Below are 22,571 nucleotides of genomic sequence, written 5' to 3'. Positions count from 1 at the left end.
GCATCGCATGCAAGCCGGCAGCAGAGGCTGGGAGTTATCTCAGCAATTGCTTGCACCTCCCAGTGCCAGCTGGCGCTCGCACACGCAGCCTCCTGGTGAAGTCAATGGATGGGAAGCCACGGGGAGGCCACCTCTGGGGCAGGGGCTTCTGAGTGGACAGCTCTAAGGACAGAGCCCCGTCTGACTGGCTGCCTGGATCTGCAGCGGCATGGAATTTGGAAAGCTTCAGATTGGAAACCTTTTTGCCTTTGTATTTATTTTTATAGGAACGGGAAGGGCAGCTGCGTTGAAGACAATGACTCACACGTTTTTGCTGTACGGCTTAGTGTTTCTTTTGCCTACAGAGTCCTGCAGGACATTATGCCAGGTAAGAGAATGGAGGTGGGGGATGGAACGGTGGGGAGCAGCAAATGGGAATCGAAAACGCAGCTCTAGGTTATCTGAGCTGAAGTGCAGGGAGAAGATGGTCGTACAATGGTTCAGCCAGATGAAATTGCAGTTGCAACTATATGTGTGCGGCACCCATTTTAGTCAAGAGCTGCAAATTATTATTTTTCCATCCACTTTTCCTATAAGTTCCTAAGATACAATGAGGCTCAAATGATTTAAGGGTGATAATCTCTCCTTTCTATATCCTTTGATGATGAAGTTTTCAGTTGCTTGTAACTAGGGCCACTTCCTCAGGGACACTTGAGAATGTAGGTGTGGTGAGGGTCACACTGACTGAGAGAGATAATTAATGGCATTTAGTGTGGGCAGATCCTAGGAATGGTCTGGCACAAAGAAGCATTGTCCCACCCCAAATGGCATCTCCTTTGAGAAACCTGGTAGTGACCACCATGGATGGGCTGCAAGGAGTAAAGAGCAACTCAGGTAGTCAATGGCTAATCAAAATCTTACTGGGATGGGGTTTGTAGCAATGTACGATCTTCACATTTTGTGAGGCAGTGAGCCTGATGGCTCTCTCTAGAATATTTTTCCTCATACTACAAGTCATTTTAATTTTCTTATTAGTTATTTGTTTAAAATAAAGTATGGAGAAAGGAGAGAGAGAGAGAGAGAGAGAGAGAGAGAGAGAGAGAGAGAGAACATAACAACATTTTGAGCTTCTTGAGAAGAGAATATTATTATTGGACCACAAGATCTGAAAGAGAGCTTTGAGATCAACTGGTGAAGCTCCACTCCCTTATTTTATCAATGCAGAAACTGAGGCCATGGTGTGGAATGTGACTTGCTTGAGGGTACATACCTACTAAGCCAAAGAGCCAAGCCCAGGACCCTTGTCTTCCGATTCTTAGTTTCTTGATCTTTCCATTTTAATATGTAATTTCTCTTTTTTAAAAAAGCAAAAGTGTGGACATTTATTATATGTTATTACAAACTCCACACAGGGGGAGGGGGCCCAAGAAGGGGTTGACCTTCATATGTACTTTCTTGAGAAGAGCCTCCTTAGGAAAGAATAACTAAAAATTCTTTCTAAGAGTTTCCAAATGATATTCACTTTCCTCCCTAAGTAGTTTGTCCTTGGATGGGAATTTTCTCCATGACTCCTCTTCCCCCAACCCTGAGCTGGTGTCTAGTTTCTGGGAGAGATTAGAGACTCCTTCAGAAAGACCTTTCCCAAGAGGCATCCCAACCCCCACAGTGAGGTACTATTTCCTCCCTTCATTTTCTCTTCCACGTTTCCCTACAGGACAGACTTGAAGAATAGTCAGAGTTTCAGAGGTTAGCTTTGTTTTCTTTATTATTGGGGATCACCTTATCAGGACTTATCCCGTCCTTTTATTCTTACTAAACAAGTTGCTGGATGCTACTCCTCTTCTGACCTGACTACTAACTCAGGCAGCTCCACAGGTTTAGCAGGTGGCAGGTTTTGAAGTGTGGTTTGTTTTTTTCCAATATCAGGTTGACAATGGTTGGTATCTGAAGCGAACATAGCTCCTAGTCAATGCTACCCAATAAATGAAATGACCAAAAGCAGTGCATGGCTGTGCTTTGACAAATTAACTAGGAGGAAGTGAATCGGGTCTTTCTCTTGAGAAGGCAGAGTTTCTAGAATTCCTTGCAAATAGCACAGTACAGCCTTGTGCCCACACATCTGATTACTATAATGTGACTTCACTGTAGTCTGTTCAATGGGTCAAGTATTATCCAGAGTTGTCCACTTTTATGTGCTTTTTTATGGCGTATTGGAGGTCATGACCATCTCAAGATGGGCTTATGGCATCTTGAGATGCTTGTACTTCCATATGCCCTCCTCTGCCTTCTCCAATGGGCATGGGTTGACTTGATGGGAAGAACAGTATTGTAGGAGTAGGAGAACCGAGTTCTAGTCCCAGTTCTAGGAGGATTGCCCTAGAGAGCCTTGTGCAAGTAACCTCATCTATCAAAGACTCACTTTCCTTATCTCTACAATAAGGGGGTTGGGCTGGTTGATCGATAAGATCTTTCAAAACTCCAAAAATATCATTTTAGTGTTCTTGTTTAGTGAAAGGCCTTTAGCTCCTCCATGTATATACAAAAGCTTTCTCTTGATTGTGAAATGAGAATTCATCTTACATCAGTATTTTGAAGGATTGTATTCCATGAATCAGAGATACCTTCTCACTTTGGACAGACCTGAAATGCTCAATTCAGATTCTCCATAAATTCTCATTTGGTAGAGAAAACATAAGAATCAGCTTTGTTTTTTGATATCATAGAGAGAAATAATGTGAAGAAGAAAGGGATATGAACTCCAAGTGTTAGTCACACAGCTAAGTCATTTTACTTTCAGTTCCTTCCCAAGGGTTGAGATCTAGGAATGCAGGTTGGAGTAATTGTACCAGGGCTCTTTCCAGGCCCTAGAGGGAAAACTTCTGGTCAAGAATCAGGAATATTTAGACTTATTCTCCAAACACACAGACATACATATACATATATGCCAGTATATTCAGACATACTAATATGTATGTATATTTATATGTACTGATCTAGCTACTTAGGGGGATGTGAAGCACAATTAACAACCCATGCTATGTTCTTAAGAAACTTATAATTTAATTTAGAAAATAATAAGTGTATATAAAAATGATTAGATAGTATTACAACAGGTCAGGTGAGTAGGTGCCAAGTATTGAATGAGTGGTATGCTAGTATGGATAATAAATTTTATAGGAGCAAGAGAGGAAGAGATGTACTATCTAGAACTAGATCGAGAAAGACTTCTTAGAGGAGGCAAACTTGAACTTCATGTAATAGCCATTCCCTAAGTCCATTTTCAGAGAATAATAATGATAGCTAAATCTTAAATACTACTTACAACATTGAAGGCCCAATTCTAGGTGCCTTTCTTACATGATCTCATTTATTCTTCATAAAAATCATCTGAGGCAAGGGTATGAAATTGTCATACTATAATTCCTTCCCTGCTTTATGGGTGAGGAAAGTGAGGCTCAGAGAGATGAACTTTCTCAGGACCTCACATGGAAGTGTTGGGATGTGAACCCAATGTTCTCTTCCCAGAGTCACCCATTGACCACAAAATGACACTGCTGCTCAGCGAAGAGTACAGTATCTACAGATGGATGAGAAAGGAAGGGCTTCTAATCAGGAGAGGTGGGAATGCTCATGGTAGGAGGAAGCCAGGTTTTGTGGGAACCACTCCCTAGAACATAAAATGACAAATACAAAATTTAGGGGAAAGTGAATATTTAATTAGAATGAGAAAAAGAATCATAACAAACGTCAAATTTAGAATAATTACTCAGCATTATTCAGGAATAAATTCAATAAAATAATATTTTTTATTAAGGTACCACCCATATTTTTGTTCCAAATTTTTGGCTGCATACTCGCATATCAATAATTTTATATATTTCTTTCTATAGAGAGGATAGATTATTCAGTCTAGCATTTATGATTAACTTTGTTATTCTAGTTTAGAAAAAATAGCTTTTAGTTTCTGGATTCATTATTAGTAATGCCATGTAAATAGGTAGAACTATTGTGAACTTTGGGGAAACCTCTAGCAAGTATCTTTCGTATATGACCTACAGGGTTTCAGGGCTCTTAGAACTTGCTTATTCTGTGATTAATTGTAAGTACTTCTACCTAGAATTAAAGCCGCTTATGTGTTGATGTTCTCATTGTAATGCACAAATGGCTGCAAACTATAGAAGTACTATTAAGTGCAGGCTAAATGTATCCCCACCTCACTTCTCCTTGTCCAGATTCCATAAATAGGTGCGACCGCTCCAGCGCTGTCCAAAATGGGGGAATATAAATGGGGAATTTGGAGAGGCAAAAAGTAATGGTCTGAGCAGATGCTGGTTAAACAGTGTTGCTTTTGACAATGTAATAAAAACATAGGAGCACGTGAGCCCATTGCTAGATCCTCTCTCAGTGCTTCAAAGGGACCCATAGAGGCAATGAATTCTGAAGCTTAACCTTTATTAACTTCCCAGTGAATCCACCTCTGCTCATGATGCTCCTGGGTAGAATGTAGCTCATCCTTACAGGAGCGGAACACGGGATCCTACTGAAGAGCCGTGGGAGAGATAGCTATCCAGGCGAAAGGGCAGATGGGGTCATGGGCCACATGTCATGGTCTCAGCTTTTGGTGGCGTCCTGGTGTCACAGCTGATGAAGATGTGGTCGTTGGCCTGTGACTAAAGTGAATCATTGGGTTGGCTTCTCACCAATTGATTTTGATGTGAATTTTGATTTTCCCTCCCTAGGCTGCCAGCAAAAGCAAGGGGAAAGTGTCTGCCAAGCCACACGGTATGTTGGTAGCAATTACTAATGAAATGAAAGTTTTACTGTCCATCTGTTATAATAGAGGGCCATCCTTGGCCCTGTCTTATGGCCTAGCAGATGGGACTCCCTGATGGTTTGCACTGGGATTTCCTTTTTATATTTCTCACATTAAAATGTACCATTGACCTCTACTTCCTTCTCTTGCCAGTACCCTCTGCTCCATCCTGATCTTGGAGTTATTTACTATAAATCCTTTGGATTGAGCCAACTCAGACTGGGGCAGTGGCTAGCAGAGGTCTGTGAGAACCCATTGATGATGGAACTGATTATAAAGTTCCAGAGTTGGGAGGTTCTTAGAGAACATTAGCTACAGGGACTTCCAAACTGTCTCCCCTTGGAGGGGACTGAGGAGGTGCTCAGGGTTTTCCTTTGAGGTGTGAGGGACCTAGGGACTGACCCATGGGCTCTTCCCTCTCACTGGGCCAGTCACACTTTTAACTATTTGTTTTTAAACATGTTTTTATTGATTTCAGAGAGAGGAAAGGAGGAGAGGAGAAACATCGATGAGAGAGAAACATTGATCAGCTGCCTTCTGCACACCCCCTACAGGGTACTGAGCCTGCAACCTGGGTATGTGCTCTGACAGAGAATGGAACCAGCAACCTCCTGGTGCATGGGATGATGCTCAACCAACCGAGCCACACCAGCCAGGCTACTTTCTACATTTGAGTTCAGGATAAGATTTTGTTGGAAATAATAGTAGTTTGTCACTGAAATATAGTGTGTCCCAAAGAAAGTATACACATACTTTGAATAATTATAAAGGCAGTGTGTTTATTAAAATACATTTCATTTTCAAAATTGAGGTAACAGCTATTATAGTGTGTATACATTTTAGGGAAATACCCTGTATATGATGGTCACTGATATACTTCAATCTTCCTCCACTTTACCAAGTCCACAGGATTTATGCACCTTCATGTGGTGACACCTCGAGCCCTGAGTCCATAGCTCTCCATCTGATGCTGATGCCTTTTATCTTCCCAGGTGCATGTGATGGGGTCTGTGTGGACAATTCTCATTGCAGTCAACTTTGCCCTCCAGATACTCCGGGAAATATGGGGTATTTATGTAGGCAAAATAAATGGCACAAGATCACTGATACCTGCCAGACTCTTACTGCCTTCAACATCTTTGAGGTAATATCTTTTTTCTCACATGCAAAGTGAAGCCTCAAATTAGCAGTGCATGTTGCACTCAGTAAGAAAGAATGACAGGGTGGTAAGTAGAGGTGCTTGCAGCTGAATACAGAACCATCTACCTGTTCTCTCTCTATATACACTGGAATGGCATTCCTAACTTTGGGCACCTAAAAGTCTGTTCTCGTGTCTCCCACACCTTCCATGGCACAAAGGCACCAGATCGCTCAGGCCAGAGCTAGAAGAGCTGTCTAGAATCATCACAGTTTACTTCTCCACTTTCACTCAGCTCTTTAATACCCCAAAGCCCAGCTACTCAATGTGTCCGTCACTGACAGGCAGCACAGGGCATCTCTGAGAACTTTCAGACACGGGGCAATTGGGCCCCATCCAGACCTGCTGAATCTGAACCTGGATTTTACCAAGATCTCCATGTGACTCCAGTGCTCAGTAAAGCACAAGAAGAGAGCCGGGCCTGGAGGAAAGGACTTTGTTGTCAAACAAAGGAACATATTTCCACATATACTTAAGTTGTTACATATTTTAAAAAGTCAAATTCTAGTAAATAAAATCAGGTCAAATGGCATTTCTTCTTCCTTTGTTTCCTTTTCTCCTCTTCTATCAGGAGCGTTACCTTTCTGAAGGTCAGCTCCTGATTCACTCAAGGGAGTCAATGCTTTGGCCTCTCTTGTGTTCTGGCAACATTCCCATCCCCTGTTTTGGGGCATGGCGGGGGGAGGCAGTGGATGCTATACCTGAAGTTCCCCTACCAGACTTCAAAAAGCTGCCCATCCCTGATTTGAAGGATCTAGGCAAAGTACACATGGAGACCCACATTCCATATGTCTTAATATTTAAATGCTTTCAATCAAGTCTACAAACCACTAAATAAAACAGATTCTGTCAGCCTCCCATTCTAGATTCCATCCTGCGCCTCATGGGTAGTAGAAGGCCAAGGCCACACATCCATAAGCCTGAACACAGGTGTCCCTTTGACACATCTCAGGCCTACAGGTGGCCTGGTCCATCCGTGGCAGCGCAGACTTAGGGAAGGCCCTGCAAATGGGCTTGCTGTTGTCATGTAGAATAATCAGGTGTCTGGAAGCAGGGACATGGATTCTGTGTAGGCCCATCCTCTAGGCCAGTGATGGCGAACCTATGACACGCGTGTCAGAGGTGACACACAAACTCATTTTTTTGGTTGATTTTTTTTTTGTTAAATGGCATTTAAATATATAAAATAAACATCAAAATATAAGTCTTTGTTTTACTATAGTTGCAAATATCAAAAAAATTTCTATATGTGACACGGCACCAGAGTTAAGTTAGGGTTTTTCAAAATGCTGACACACCGAGCTCAAAAGGTTCTCCATCACTGCTCTAGGCCATGGATTCCTTGTCCTTCTGAAGGGGAAGGCTGGAGAAAGGGTTCTTATAAAGCAAGGTTTGGCAATTTGGCAATTTTGTTCCGTAAAAAGCCAGATAGTAAATATTTTTGGCATTGTGGGTATTATGGTCTCTGTTGCAACTACTCAACTCCACTATGGTAGCCAGAAAGTAGCCCAGTGAATGAGCAAGCTGAATCCCAACAAAACTTCATTGACAAAAAAACAGACGGCAAACCTGTGGCTATCGTTTGCTACCCCTGCTTTAAAGTGTGGGACCCAGAGCCCGATCTGTGGGGAAATGCTGTTTATCACTATTTTTAGTCATTCTTCTCTCTTGGTGTTCCAGTTGATTCGTTCAAATCTAGTTAGAAAGTTCTATTTTTTTTTTTAAATATGTTTATGTCTTATGCTTTGCCCTTGGGAAGAATGAAAAGTAAGTTTAAATGGCACGAGAAATGTACCCATGTGCACAGTACATGTACACAGAAGGCGTGTGGAGGGGTGTGCTAAAGATAACAATTGCTGTTTGGATATAGTAGGTTCAGGAGTAGGCAGCTGTTCATACACCTTGGTGTTGGGCAGGTGGTTCCACAGCAGATGTGACCTTGACAATGTAAAATAGAAAAGCATTATGCAATATACAATTGTGTGATAAGGCTGTCCTACATTGTAGTAAAGGTACTTTTACATTGAAAACAAAAGTAACATGATAACAAACTTTTCTTTTTGCCATTTCTTAGGAGGATTTAAGTGCAGGTCCATCATTTGGAAGTAGTATACACATAAATGAATATTCTGGAAAGTCCGAGACCATTGCAGATAAGTTGATGCGGAAGTGTCCGCAGGATTTGTCCTGTGTTGTTAAGAACATTCAGCGCTCTCCCCGGATACCAGGAAACATCGCTGTCATCGTGCAGCTACTACACAACATATCGACAATGCTGTCGACAGAAGTGGGAGAAGCAAAGATGAAGGTGAGTGGCCTTGAACATTTGTGGGGGGTTTTGGGGGGAGGAGGGGAGAATGGGAAAGGGATGCAGGTTTAGTTGGAGCTTTTGAGGGTCTGAGGAGACCATGCCTTTCACTTCAGTATTTCCATTACCTGGTAAATGTTTAAAATAAATCCTCATTGAAGAAAAAAATGAATGAAAAAAGTGAACACATTCAGTCAACAAGCATTTAAAGAGAGCACTTACCAGGTGCTGGATTGGACATTGAAGCAAGCTTTTTGCATGTATATTTTGGCTACTGTGAATCTCCAAGAGCTGTTCCAGGTCCTGCAGAGAGGAAGACATTTATTTGTGAATCAGAACAGGTTGCTAAAATGGGGGAAAAAAAACAAAAAAAACAACTGGGTGTCCAAAAAACAGCCAGATAGGTCTGCTGCAGAAATGTGAAATGGAATTGGACATGCTTCCTTTGTGTCTGACCTTCAAAGTAGAAGATAAGAAAAAGGGGGTCCACCCTCTGGGCTCAGCTTCCAGTGTGTCATGTTCCTGTACAATGCCCTGCACACAGTTGGGGTTTAATAGATATTAATTACATAGTGGGTGCTCTGGGCAGGGCAGGCAAATTGCTAGTGTCACCCAGGTGTGAAGTGGAACAGATAATGGAAATGAACACGGTGAAGGCTGCCCATTCCTGTGAGGCAGGCATCACATGAGCAGGGGGAGGCAGCTCCCTGGTAGTTCCATCCTCCAACACAAACCTGAGCGGCATGTGAGTCACCTGGGGATCTCATTAAGGTGCTCATTCTGATTCACAGGGTTTGGAGTAGGGCCTGAGATTCTGTATCTTTAAGAGGTTCCCAGGGCATGCTTATGTTACTGGTTGAAGGACCACGCTTTATAAAAGTGAAAATTAAATATGGGACTGCATTTGACCCAGTGAATATATGCACCCTTATGTTCATAACAATGCAATTTACAATAGCTAAGATCCGGAAACAGCCCAGTGCGTCAAGGAAGATACTTAAGACATTATACCATTTATGTTATCTGTGCCCATCAGTAGATGAGTGGATAAAAAAGCTGTGGTACATTTCTACCACAGAATACCATGAAACAGTAAAAAGAAGGATCTCTTATCCTTTGAGACAGCATAGAGGAACCTGGAGAGCATTATGCTAAGTGAAATAAGCCAGTCAGAGAAAGACAAATACCACATGATCTCACTCATATGTGGAATCTAATAAACTGATGAACAAAATAGATCCAGAGACATAGAAGCATAGAACAGACTACGGAATCTCAGAGGAAAGGCAGGGGAGGGTGGGTGGGCAGATGGGTGGAGATCAACCAAAGAACTTGTATGCATATAGGCATAACCCATGGACACAGACAATAGTGTGGTGAAGGCCTAGGGTGGGGGTGGAGGTGGGCTAAAAGGGGTCAATGGGGGAAGGAAGGGGACATATGTAATACTTTCAACAGTAAAGTGTGTTTTTTTTTAAAGTGAAGCTTGAATGTCCTGGCAGATTCAGACAGTAGCTCAATACTAATACCCGTTCTTCATTGACAGAGTTACAGCATCATGGCCAACCACATTCTTGATAGCAAAAGCATCTCCAACTGGACCTTCATCCCTGAGAAAAACAGCAGCTGCGTGCTGCTGCACTCAGTCAATAGCTTTGCAAGAAAGCTACTCATCAGTAAATATCCCATTGACATACCGGATGTGTTTATTCATACTATGTGCACCTTCATATCTGGAGATAACAATGGAAAGAATTTAACTTTCTCCATGAGAGTTAATGACACCCGCAATAGTGTCACTGGGAGGGTGTTGATCAGCAGAGATGAAGCCCAGAAGGTGCGCTCTCCTTCTCAGGTCGTCAGCATTGCATTTCCAACCCTTGGAGCCATCTTAGAGGCCAGTCTTCTGGAAAAGGTCACCGTGAACGGACTTGTCCTGTCTGTCATTCTGCCCAAGGAACTTAAAAGGATCTCACTGGTTTTTGAAAAGATCAGGGATTCAGAGGACAGCAGGACACAGTGTGTTGGCTGGCACTCATTAGAGAGCAGATGGGACCAGCACGCCTGCCAAATGATTCAGGAAACCTCCCAGCAAGCTGTTTGCAAATGTAGGCCAAGCAAGTTGTTTACCTCCTTCTCCATTCTTATGTCACCACACAGCTTGCAGAGTCCCATCCTGACTTACATCACGTACATAGGCCTGGGCGTTTCCATTTGCAGCTTGATCCTTTGCTTGTCCATCGAGGCCTTGGTCTGGAGCCGAGTGACGAAGACAGAGATCTCCTATTTACGCCACTTGTGTATTGCCAACGTCGCGGCTACCTTGCTGATGGCTGATGTGTGGTTCATCGTGGCTTCCTTTCTTAGTGGTCCAAGGACACACCACAATGGCTGTGTGGCAGCGACGTTTTTTGTTCATTTCTTTTACCTTTCTGTGTTTTTCTGGATGCTCGCTAAGGCACTTCTTATCCTCTATGGAATCCTGATTGTTTTCCATACACTGCCCAAGTCAGTCCTGGTGGCATCTCTCTTTTCCGTGGGATATGGTTGCCCTTTGGTCATTGCTGTTGTTACAGTTGCTGCCACTGAGCCTGGCAAAGGCTACCTGCGGCCTGAGGCCTGCTGGCTCAACTGGGACATGACCAAGGCCCTCCTGGCCTTTGTGGTCCCAGCGCTGGCCATTGTGGTAGTAAACCTGATCACGGTGACACTGGTGATTGTCAAAACCCGGCGAGCTACCATTGGCAGTTCCATGTTCCAGGAGGTGAGAGCCATCGTGAGAATCAGTAAGAACATCGCCATCCTCACACCACTGCTGGGCCTGACCTGGGGATTCGGAATAGCCACAGTCATCGATGATAACTCCCTGTTCTTCCACATCCTCTTCTCCTTGCTTAATGCTTTCCAGGTAAGTCCAGACGCTTCTGACCAAGTCCAAAGTGAGAGAATTTGGAAAGATGTTTTGTGATCAGGAGAATGTGCCATCATATTTATTTATAAAAGGCAGTGGATTTGGAATAGCCTATTGGGTCAGGAAATACACTTTTGTTTCAGAAAGGCCTGGATTCAAATCTTGACTCTCTCATTTGCTAATGTGTAACATTCTCCTGGGATATTTGCTTAACTTTTCCAAGCCATATTTTCCCACTTGTTAAATGAGCACAATCTGCTCACTTTATAGTAGTTTTTGGAAAATGAAATAAAATAGTGAATGGGACAAGACCAAGTAACCTAACAGTAGACGGAGTTTTAACTAGTTTAGAAATGAAACAATACCACTTCCCCCCAAATCTAGGTATGTAACTGGGAGTATTTACATATGCACATTCATATTTTATTCCATTTGGAATGTTTAGTTACCACTGGAAACCATCTTAATGGTATTAAAGATAATTTCCCTTGTCCTTTCCTCTCTTACCTCACCTCTGTGAATTAAAAAATGTTCACAGTTTCATGTACATCCTTGCCAAACTTTCTATACTCACATATAAGCGTATTTTCACATAATATGAGTTAAAAAACAATGCATAGTATTTTGAAACTTACTCTACCACTTAAAAATACATCCTAGCATTTTTCCAGGTTATGTCTCTTTAATGGCTGGATATTATTCAACAGTTAATAATTCCCTTCTTGAATGAAATTTCTTTTTCATTTTTTTCTGTCACAGTGCACTAATGAGTCAAAGTTTATTTTATTGAATGCTAAATATGTAAATAACAACTAATTAAAAAGAAAGCTTTTATTTTTATAGACTTCTAAAATATTTATTTTCCTGAATGTTTCTTTATTTAAAAATAATAGATTTTATGTCAAATATTTTTTCATATTTCTCTTTCAAAATTTAAATATACATGATTTTATCTACAATAGACATTCTAATGTCTTAGAGAACAATGCTAACATTGTTGCTTTTGTGCATTTCTATAGGATATATTAATTCTACCCTACATTTTTTGTATAGCTCTTAGTAATTATCAATTCCCTTACCCATGTTTATGCAGCTCATCACTGATAGAACTGGGATAAAAACGTAGTGTTCCTAAATTTCTGTTCAGCATATCCAGTGGCTATTTGTCATGTACTTAATGAGTTCATGTCGTAGTCCTCACATTTTCCTTTCCTGTCTCCCTTGGGCCATCTTGACTGTGGTTTTCACTTTATAATAGCCTGTGAGCACTTGTATTTTTCCCTGTCATAACAGGATCAACACAGTTTGTAATTTAAATTCAGTTTATGCCTTGATACCTGGCAAGGAGAGTGGGGCCCATCTAAGTACCAATACCGATGGGCCAGTGAGAAGCTGAGAGCAGGATTTGGGTCAAGGCCAGACTCCAGGGCAGGCATGAGGCAGTGGTGCTCTGGAGCTGGCTTGTACTGGCTCAGGAGAGCTAACTACTATATTTTCAACAAATTTTCAAGGTGGTGTAAACACAGACATCATTAAATTCTGTAGAATTACAATTAAATAAATTAGATTTAAATGGAAGGCCAAACATCCTCAAAATGCATCCCTTCCTAATTGTTTTTCCTACGTTCTACTATGCTTGTGAGGTTATTGGAATCTGCTGTATCTGTCTGGTGGAAACACAAGAGAATGGATGTGCCCATCTCTTCCTGACTCCCTGGTCAGCAAAGTCATGTTGCTAGATTTAAATGAACCGTGGTGAGAGCCATGTGGATCAAGGTAACCTTGGGAGGAGAGAAGGAGAGCCACAGGTCCAGAGAGGTGGGAGACAGAAACTACTGAGAGGAAGAAGTGGGACAAGCAGAGTGTGAGGATGGCCCGAGATGAGGGGCTACTAAGGCTGATGGAGCAAGCAGAGGAGAAAGATCATAAATATCCCAGGAGATCCAGAGGTGTAGGAGAAAGGCTCTTTGAAAGCTTCCTGGTCCTAGGCTTGTGGGAGCACACCCATTAGTTTTTAAGTTCAACCACCCCCTTTACTAAGGAAGGATGATTATACATGGTGGGGGCAAACGCCGGTTTACAGCTGAGTACTTGAAACAAAGAATTTGTCCTTATATTCTCACTTATTAATTATTGTATTGTGTTCCATATGAGCAACTGTAAACCCACTTTTGCCCCACCCTGTATAGTCAGTTGCTGCATTGAATGCTACTTGGTCAAGGTACCATTTCTAGTTGGAATCTTCTCTTGTATTTACTGAGAGTAATTGTGGGCTGGGTAAGATTTGCAGACCCATATAACACTGGGTGGCTTATGAACAACAGAAATTTATTTCTCAAAGTTCTGGAAGCTGGGGGGTCCAAGATCAAGGCATAAGCAGATTCGGTGTCTTGTGAGAACCTACTTCCTGGTTTATTGATGGACAGCTAAGAGTGTCAGACAAAAGAGCAATCTAAGGAAGTACTCCAAGCTTGGAGCACTTGCTGGACTGGCTGAGTGGAGACGTATAGTTAGTATGTTTGGAGGAATGGATTAGCTGCGTGGCCATCCAGGCGCTGGCCCCTGTGAAGTCCTCCACCTCTCAGCTAAGCTTTTGCAAATCATGGCAGCAGTGGGTTTGGTATCGTTCCTGCTGATGACCACCTGGTTATAACATCTTTATTATTTTGTATTTCACCCATGTGCCTCGACAGGCCTCTGCCTGGGGAAGGGTTCACATTTGATTATGCAATCAGAGCAACTTAATAAGGATGCCTAAATCAAAGGTCATTATCTTATTTCTCTTCTCAGATGAGCAAAGAGCTGAGTATTCACACTTTTAGGAGAAATTTTGTCTAATCAATATTGCTGTCTATCACATTTTCAAAGTTGAGTCTCTGAGCTTCCCTTTCCTTATCTGCAAAATAGGATGAATACTTTTCCTTCTTCCCAGGTGGTTTTGTACCGCTACATATGAAAAAAATATTGAAACTCAAATGGACTATAACGATGGAGGAACAGCCTCCATCATAATTTTTATGGACGATGAGAGATATGAGAGCTAATTAATACCCTCTATATTATATTTGGATCACTTATTTATGAGCACCCATTATGTGCTTAGAAACTCAACCTGTTTGGGGTCTTGGTTTTTCTGATGATCCATGTACCTAATTTTTCTTTGCAAATTTTATAACAGTTTTTTGGTTGTGGATGGGGGAGGGAGGTTGAGGGTGTTAAATAAAGCTGAGCATGGATGCTTTTTATTTATTTATTCCTGTGGAAATTTCTTTCATTACTAATTACTCAGGGATTGTAAGGCTGCCATCCGTTGCCTAACATCTCCTGGCTATTGCGTGGACCATTGTATTTTGATGAGATGCACAGCTCCTGATAAATGCAAAACACTTTATTTTGCCCAAATTAAAAATAAATTCTTATAATACGCTTATATGAATTAGGGACCTTGGTCTGCTAGGCTTTCTTAGGTACCCCAAGTATCTAGAACATGGCTGGCATGTGGAAGACACTCTATTAATATTTGTTGAGTGGAAGAATCTAGGTATTGTGATCTTAAAATGTGTCACACATTAAATCATATGGTCTGCATTTTTGTTTTATTTTGTTTTTTAGTTAGTTTTATCAGTTTCAGAATAGGAATTGATAATGAATGCTGGTATTATCAACATTACTTTGTAAATTGCTCTTCTTCACTCTTCTCTCTTTCTCAGGGCTTCTTCATCTTGGTGTTTGGAACAATCCTGGATCCAAAGGTACCATTAATTCTTCTTGTTTTTTGTTTTTATTTTTGTTTTTCTGCATTAATAATACTTGGCCCTGAAATGCTCATTTGTAAAGCCGACCTATTCAGGGTCTTTCATCTCAATTATTTGTACAGACACTTGAACAGGACATCACTGCTCTTTATAATGCAAGTAATATCAGCCATCTTTCAAGCTCCTGTGGGGCTAAGCATATTATGTACATCAGCTCTAATCCTGAAAACAATATTAGGTATTTCTATTTGCAGTTTTATGGATGAGGAAACAGACTCAATGATTAAGTAGCTTGCTTTAGAAACTAACTCGTTGAAGCAGAAAGGAATTTATTAAATCTCACAGTATCATCTTTGGGAAGATATCTCTTTGGCTTGTACACATGGGGTCTACACACCAGGAATAGTCCCCGATTCATAGCATAGAACTGTTCCACCTGCAACCCATTCCCTAACTTTGCTGGACACAGAAGCAAAGCTCACCAAAACCAATGTCAGGCTTGGATGCTGAACTAGAGTTGATGCTACTGCTGTTTCAGGGATCACCTCCATCCTGCCTGCTGAGGGCCACTGGCACCTGCTTTTTGAGTTTTCAGGTCTGATTGGCTGAGCCCAGGTCACATGGCTGCATCTTAGCTGCAAGGGAGGCTGAGAAAGTGAGGTCATGTCTTCTACCTTGAAGAGCAATGGATTCAAGGAAGGGAATTCTCCTAGTACAAAGAATGTATATGAAGGGGTGGTGGAAACAAATAAAACCTAAACATATGAGCAAAACACCAAATATTTGCTTAGGCCTCTAACATCACCCTTTTTCCATTGTACTATACTATTTCTTGAAATGAGAAAAGCAAATAACTCTCATGTAGATGCAAACACCTTCACTGCAGGGTTTATTATTTACTGTTTAATTAATTAATTATATTATCAATGCTATTCTACTAACAAGTTAATATGCAAGGTTTGATAAAAAACAAAAGGCATTTCACAATGGTCCTTTCATTTTCTCATGAAGGTACCATAACCTGATATTCAGAGGTGACAGTTTGACTATTTGTCTATTAATCTTGATATTTGTTTGTATTAGTTGCTTATAATTGAGAAGTTTTTTTAACTCTCATGAACCTCAGATTCCTGAAAGGGAATGCAGAAATAATTATGCTTTCCCTGCTTTTTCTGCTAAATTATGATAAAGAACAAAAGCAATTTTGCAAGAGAAAACACATAGAAAGCACTGAAGTTATATAGTTATAGATCATATTATTGTTTATTTGTTTTTTTTTAATATATTTTTTGATTTTTTACAGAGAGGAAGGGAGAGGAATAGAGAGTTAGAAACATCAATGAGAGAGAAACATTGATCAACTGCCTCCTGCACACCCCCTCTAGGGGATGTGCCTGCAACCAAGGTACATGCCCTTGACTGGAATCGAACCTGGGACCTTTCAGTCCACAGGCCAACGCTCTATCCACTGAGCCAAACCGATTAAGGCTGTTATGTTTTTTAATTAATCTAAAGCCAAAACTAGTATTTGTAGCCAGAGCATCAGTAACATTATTAGTGGGCCTATATTAGGTGTTATGAAGTGTGCTAAAACCTCTAAGACATGGGCATGTCCATCAAAAGCAAAGCTTAATATCTTTAAAATTATAATGTAAAAGGTAAATACTGAAAGGTGTTATATTTAATTGACAAAAAGTTATACAGTAGTCCCCCCATATTAATGGAGAATACTTTCCAAGATCCCCAGGGGATTTGTGAAACCATGGATAATATGTATTCCTATTTATAGTCTGTTTTTCTCCTATATGCACACATTTATTTTAATTTATGATAAAGTTTAATTTATAAATTAGGCACAGTAAGAGATTAACAATAACTAATAATAAAATAGAACAATTATAACAATATACTATAACAAAAATTATTTTCTTTCTTTCTTTCTTTCTTTCTTTCTTTCTTTCTTTCTTTCTTTCTTTTTTTCTTTCTTTCTTTCTTTTTTTAAATATGGGTCTGTTTGACCCCAAAGTGCATACTTTTAATCTCCATACATTCTACTTATTGAACACAAATTATTTTATTTTTCCTTATAACTATGAAAGGGAGACAGGAAACTGATTACAGATCACAGGGTACCTGTGTTAATCTTCCAGCTCTGGAGACAGGAAGTCTGAGATCAAGGTGTTGACAGGTTTGGTTTCTCTTGAGGACTCTCTCCTTGGTTTGCAGAGAGCTGCCTTCTTGCTATGTCTCCACATGGTCTTTCCTCTGGCACACATCCCTGGTGTGACTTCTTCTTATAAGGACACTGTCCTACTGGATTTGGTCCCTACCCTTATGACCTCATTTAATCTTTTTATGTTATTTTAACTACCTTATTACAGTATACTCACCTTTTCACTTAAAGGAAACACTTTATGGCTCTCTTTGGCATATCTGAATCACCAGCATCACTGCTCTTGCCTCTTGGGGCTATTATTAAGTAAAATAATACTGCTTACTTGAACACAAGCACTGTGATACTGTGACAGTCAATCTGATGATCGACATGATTAAGTGACTAACTGGTAGATAGTGTACACAGCACAGAAACACTGGACAAAGGAGTGATTCACATCCCAGGCAGATGGAGTAGAATGGCAGGAGACTTCATTACACTACTCAAAACAGCACACAATTTAAAAGGAATAAATTGTTTATTTCTGGAATTTTTCATTTAATATTTTTGGACCTTGGTTGACTGTGGGTAACTGAAACTATGGAAAGCAAAACCACAGGTAAGAGGCCACTACTGTGTATACCAGTAGCCTTTACACTTTTGGAATCAGTAAAAACCAGGAAGCACATATCCCCAGTGCTTGCTATTAATTTACAAGGTGTGTATTATACACACTATGAAACATAGAATTGAAAAAAGATAAGAGAAAAGAAATACTAGAGCAGTGGTTCTCAACCTTCTGACCCTTTAAATAAAGTTCCTCATGTTGTGACCCAACCATAAAATTATTTTCGTTGCTACTTCATAACTGTAGTGTTGCTACTGTTATGAATCGTAATGTAAATATCTGATAATGCAGGATGGTCTTAGGCGACCCCTGTGAAAGGGTCGTTCGACTGTCAAAGGGGTCACGACCCACAGGTGGGGAACCGCTGTACTAGAGGCTCCAGTATGTCTTTACTAGTACGTACTGCAGTGGACTTTGAGTACATGGACTCCCAGCCCAGGCAATGCTTCTACATCTTTGGAGCCGTGTGTGACAAAAACACTACATTTTCAGGGCAGGGTGAAGTCAGTCTGAGCTAGAGGGCTTTGGTATACATAAACTGTGAAGACAAAACTTCTACCAGGCCTTGGACGGTGAGAAACACTTTATATAGCAAAAGGAGAGAGGGAGTAGAAATAACAAGACAGTGCCTTGTGCAGTAGGAGAGAGTTAGGGAAAAGGACAGGATGATCTGAAGTCAGGGGACTCAACTCCCGCTGGCTCTGTCTCTTAATAGTTGACTGACTGCATGCTACATGATCTTGGAGTACTCATTTCCCCAGTTGTTATTTATTATTATTTTCTTTGTTCCACAGGTCTTTGTTATGTTGTGTAGAATTCCTTCCTTTTTTCCCCTTTAAACCATGGTTAGGGCCTCTAAAAAAGGAAGTTTAAATAATTGAAAAAATGTGGGAAATGTTCAACTCTTCAAGTACTCCCCCCAAAATACTCCCAAAGTTAAGAATCCTCAAACTGGTGGGCAACTGGTGTATTTCTTAGCCATTGAGTTCATGTTCAAGGCCCTGATTATAAACCTCCTATATTAGCTCCACTTTGCTAATGTCTCCCACCTTTTCCCAGACCACTTCACCAAGTTACTAATCCCTCCATATTCCTCCAGCAGGACCTGGTAACACACTCCCCTGCTACAATATTAGCCAGGTCCCAAAACATTGACTTCTTATCATCTTTTAATTCTTAATTTTTTAATCAACTATCCAGATAAGAGAAGCCTTAAAGAATCGAGTAACTTCTGCAAAATGGATCTCCAGAATATCAGAGGTAAAGCCTTCATGTTCATTTTCTCACCTAAAGGTTTGACAAGATAACAAGGCTGGAGTTTCTGGCATATGAGGGTTGCTAAAACTATCCTTTAATGCTCTGTGGTAGGAAGTTTTCACAAGTGCCCAGTGAAGCTATTCAAATTCTTTCTGGAGTCCTGGGACCACATCCAAAGAAATAAAACTAGACTTAAATGCATCCAGAGGAGCGTGACAACGCATCAGGGCCAGGAGGGGCGAGCTGTACACCACACAGCAGGAGAGCAAGGGCTGAAACAGATAAACGAGAGAAGATTAAAGTCTCAGGTTCCCATGACAGCCCACTTGTTCTCTATGACTCTAACTGGTTGAACCACATCCAAAGTGTGAAAATTCAGGGAAACAAATTCTGATCCTCCACAAAGAAGTATCTAATAGCTTGGTTATCAAGAGGGGTCACCAGCCATAGTTATTGGACTTGAAAAGGAAGGTTAGGGGCCTGTTCAGTCATTGGATGGTATATATGCCCTTTCACTTATCATTACTTCCTATAATTTAATAACCATGTAGTATTGGTATGAAAGGTGCAACCTGGGAAAAACTGAAAAAAATTTAATGGCAGCAAAAGAGGGGCTTCAGGGTTGGCCCAGGAACAACCCCAGAAACAAGAGAAGAGGCCATCTGGAGTTTCCCACGCCAACATCTGGTGGGATCCACGTGGGCCAGCATGGGCTGGTGTTGGAGGAGAGTTTCAGGCAGAGGGGTGATGGGCCATTCTAGGGGTTGGGCACCCTGGGACCCTGGCTAACAGCATTGCCCACTCCCTATAATCCTTGCCTTTTCATTCCCTCTCCTTTGCTTTCCTTAGCCCTCTTTTTTTTTTCTTCCCTTTATTTTTCTATCCTTTTTTACCTTACTCTCACCAAAGCTTTGACCTTATTTCCAGCCCTTGGTCTTTATACCCAGGAGATTGCTGACCCCTCTACATTCCTTTCTTCTAAAAAATAAACAACAACAACAAAAAATAAAATAATGACACCTACCCCTCCAACCTCCCACCAACCTCACCATGTTTTTTTGAGAATAAAGCAGTGGTTCTAAAGCAACAGTCTTCTAAAATAATAAATAAATACATACATACATACATACATACATACCCAGGCCAGGTGGCTAATTTTGTTGGAGTGTCATCCCATGCATCTAAAGGTTGCAGGTTCAATTCCCAGTCAGGGCACATACCCGGTCAGAGCATGTGAGAAAACTGATTAATGTTTCTTGAATCAATGTTTCTCTGTTTCTCTCTCTCTCTCTTCCTCCCCTCCTTACTCTAAATGTATCCTCTGGTGAGGATTAAAATAATAATATTAACAACAACAATAATAAAGCAAAGGTACTCAACCTCAGCCAAACATCAGAATCAATCAGGATGCTTCAAATAATGTTGCCTGGGTCCCAATCCTGGAGGTTCTCGTTAACTTAGTCTGCAGTGTGGCTTGGGTTTTGGGTGATTTTCGTAGTCAAGGTTGAGAGGCACTCATCCAAGCCTTCCTGAAGTGTCTTAGCATCGTAAAGATGTTCACACCAGTACACCCCCTATAAACATTCCCTACTACCTCACTCTGGTCTGCTACCATGCTCTCAGGAGAGAGGCATGGCTCTTCCAATCCCTTCCCATTTAGCACAGCTCCTATCCTTATGTGTTTTTAGTATTGATCCATTCAGGGATTTTCTGTTCTTCAATGGTTTGGAAAAATATTATTAAATAGTATTATATATATATATTGCTTTCAGAGAGGAAGGGAGAAGGAGAGAGAATCATTGATCAGCTGCTTCCTGCACGCCCCACACCAGGGATCCAGCCTGCAACCCAGGCATGTTCCCTGACTGGGAATGGAACCATAACCCCCTGGTTCAGAGGTCAATGCTCAACCACTGAGCCACTCCAGCTGAGCAAAAATAGTTGTGTTATTTTTTTTTTCCCATAAATATATATCAGGATCATATCAGAACCTTATTATCAGTTTTTTTGTTTTATTGTCTGAGCCAGTGGTTTTCAATGCTGGTTGAACCTGAGAAATACCTAGAGAGTTTTTTTAAAATACCACTGTCCTGACCCCACCCACAGAGAATTTAACCAGAAAGTCTCAGGGGTAGGGCCTAGTCTTTTCTTTTTTTTTTTTTTTTTTTTAAGTTCTCTAGTGATTCTAAGTGCTGCCAGGGTTAAGAACCACCGGTCTACATACTAGGTAAATTTATCCTAACCTCTCACAGCCCTTCCCTCTCTCTGCCCACTAATTTTCTGTTATTGGAAGTCAGTTTCATCAGCCTTGCTCAGAGCAAGTAGGCTTGCCATCTATCTGTTTTCTCCTCTCCTGCTTTTCAGGCCTCTGACCCCTAGGTGGCAGTCCTCTACAGTCCGGGTTGAACTTCTTGTGAGACCTGCCTGGAGTGTCGGTCCAGGTTCCCAACCCAGGCTAATCAATGTGCTTGTCTGGGTTCATTTAATATTTGATGTGATGAATTAGTCTATGCTCATGTGGTAATAATTCTACCATTCAATTAATGTATTGCCTATCCTAGGCAACATATGCCTCAAACACAGGGTATTTTAGACTCAGGCCTGTAACTTAGAAGATTTCAGCAGGTCAGCTAAGAAGAAAAGATTTAGGGACTAGGAAATATGTTCGTGTTGATCTCTCCTTCTAGTCCACTCAACTGCCTTCTCTCCTTTCCCTCCTAAACTAGAGGCTCCTTCTAGAGAAGGAGCCAGGCAGGCCAAGGAGGGGGTATCTCTCCCGCCAGCCTGTCCCTGTGTTGTCAGCAGTTTGAATACAAAGAGAGGGAGAAAGTGAAATGTTAAATAAATTGCTGTAGGTTACAGTTCTCCATGTGCTTTAGATAATTGTGATCATTGAAAACAGAGCAATAATAACTGAAATTATACTTCTGTCTTCAACAGAACCTTTCTTCTGATTTCTCTTGTCGCCACACCAAAGGGCCAAGCTAACAAACCAGGCCACACTCCTAACTTGGGAGGTGAGTGCAAAGCAAGTGGGGTCCTATATACATGCTACACATAAGACATTTCTTTGGGGGGGGGGAAATTGCAATTTGATTAATTCTGATTAGAAATTATTTTTGTGTTGCTTGAAAGGATTCTCCTTATGCAATCTATTCTCATCTAGCTAATGTCAGAGGTACATTCACACTTCTGGTTCTCGCACTACCGAAATTTTGGTTGTTCCTGTGAAACCACTGGGCCTGTCAGAGAATGCTCTTGAATCAGCATGGGTATATTTAAGAGGAGAGTGGGAAGAGGTGCCAGCTCTTCACAGCTGCTCTCCCCTCACTCCCCTTTTCTAGTTCCCTAGCCCCAGGACATCTTCTGTGACATCAATAATATCCCCATGTTTCTCACTGAGGGAAATCCTTTCCCTCGTGCTAAACAATCAAGGAATTATGATATACACTGTCTATGTGAGGTCTCAAGGATAATGTAGAAGCGCATTTACATTTGAGGATAGTGTCTGAGAGATATACAGAGACACAGAGAAAAACACAGTAAGAAAGGGAACCATGGGGGGAG

General features: G+C 41.2%; 1 protein-coding gene across 1 annotated transcript; it reads left to right on the top strand.

The window, feature by feature from the left end:
• Positions 1 to 295: 295 nt before the first annotated feature.
• LOC308521419 (putative adhesion G protein-coupled receptor F2P) lies at positions 296 to 21,992 on the top strand (the record flags this gene model as incomplete). The annotated part of the gene is made up of 8 exons (XM_081094442.1): positions 296 to 367; positions 4,719 to 4,761; positions 5,785 to 5,936; positions 8,065 to 8,298; positions 9,845 to 11,206; positions 14,920 to 14,961; positions 18,948 to 19,007; positions 21,945 to 21,992. The coding sequence occupies 8 exons, from the start codon at positions 296 to 298 to the stop codon at positions 21,990 to 21,992; spliced, it is 2,013 nt and encodes a 670-aa protein (XP_080950568.1).
• Between the last annotated feature and the right edge of the window lie 579 nt (positions 21,993 to 22,571).

Source organism: Myotis nattereri (assembly GCF_964212035.1).
Source record: "Myotis nattereri genome assembly, chromosome: 6".
NCBI lineage: Eukaryota > Metazoa > Chordata > Mammalia > Chiroptera > Vespertilionidae > Myotis > Myotis nattereri.
The sequence above is the reverse complement of the archived record's forward strand: the minus strand, read 5'-3'. Positions and strand labels throughout refer to the sequence as shown.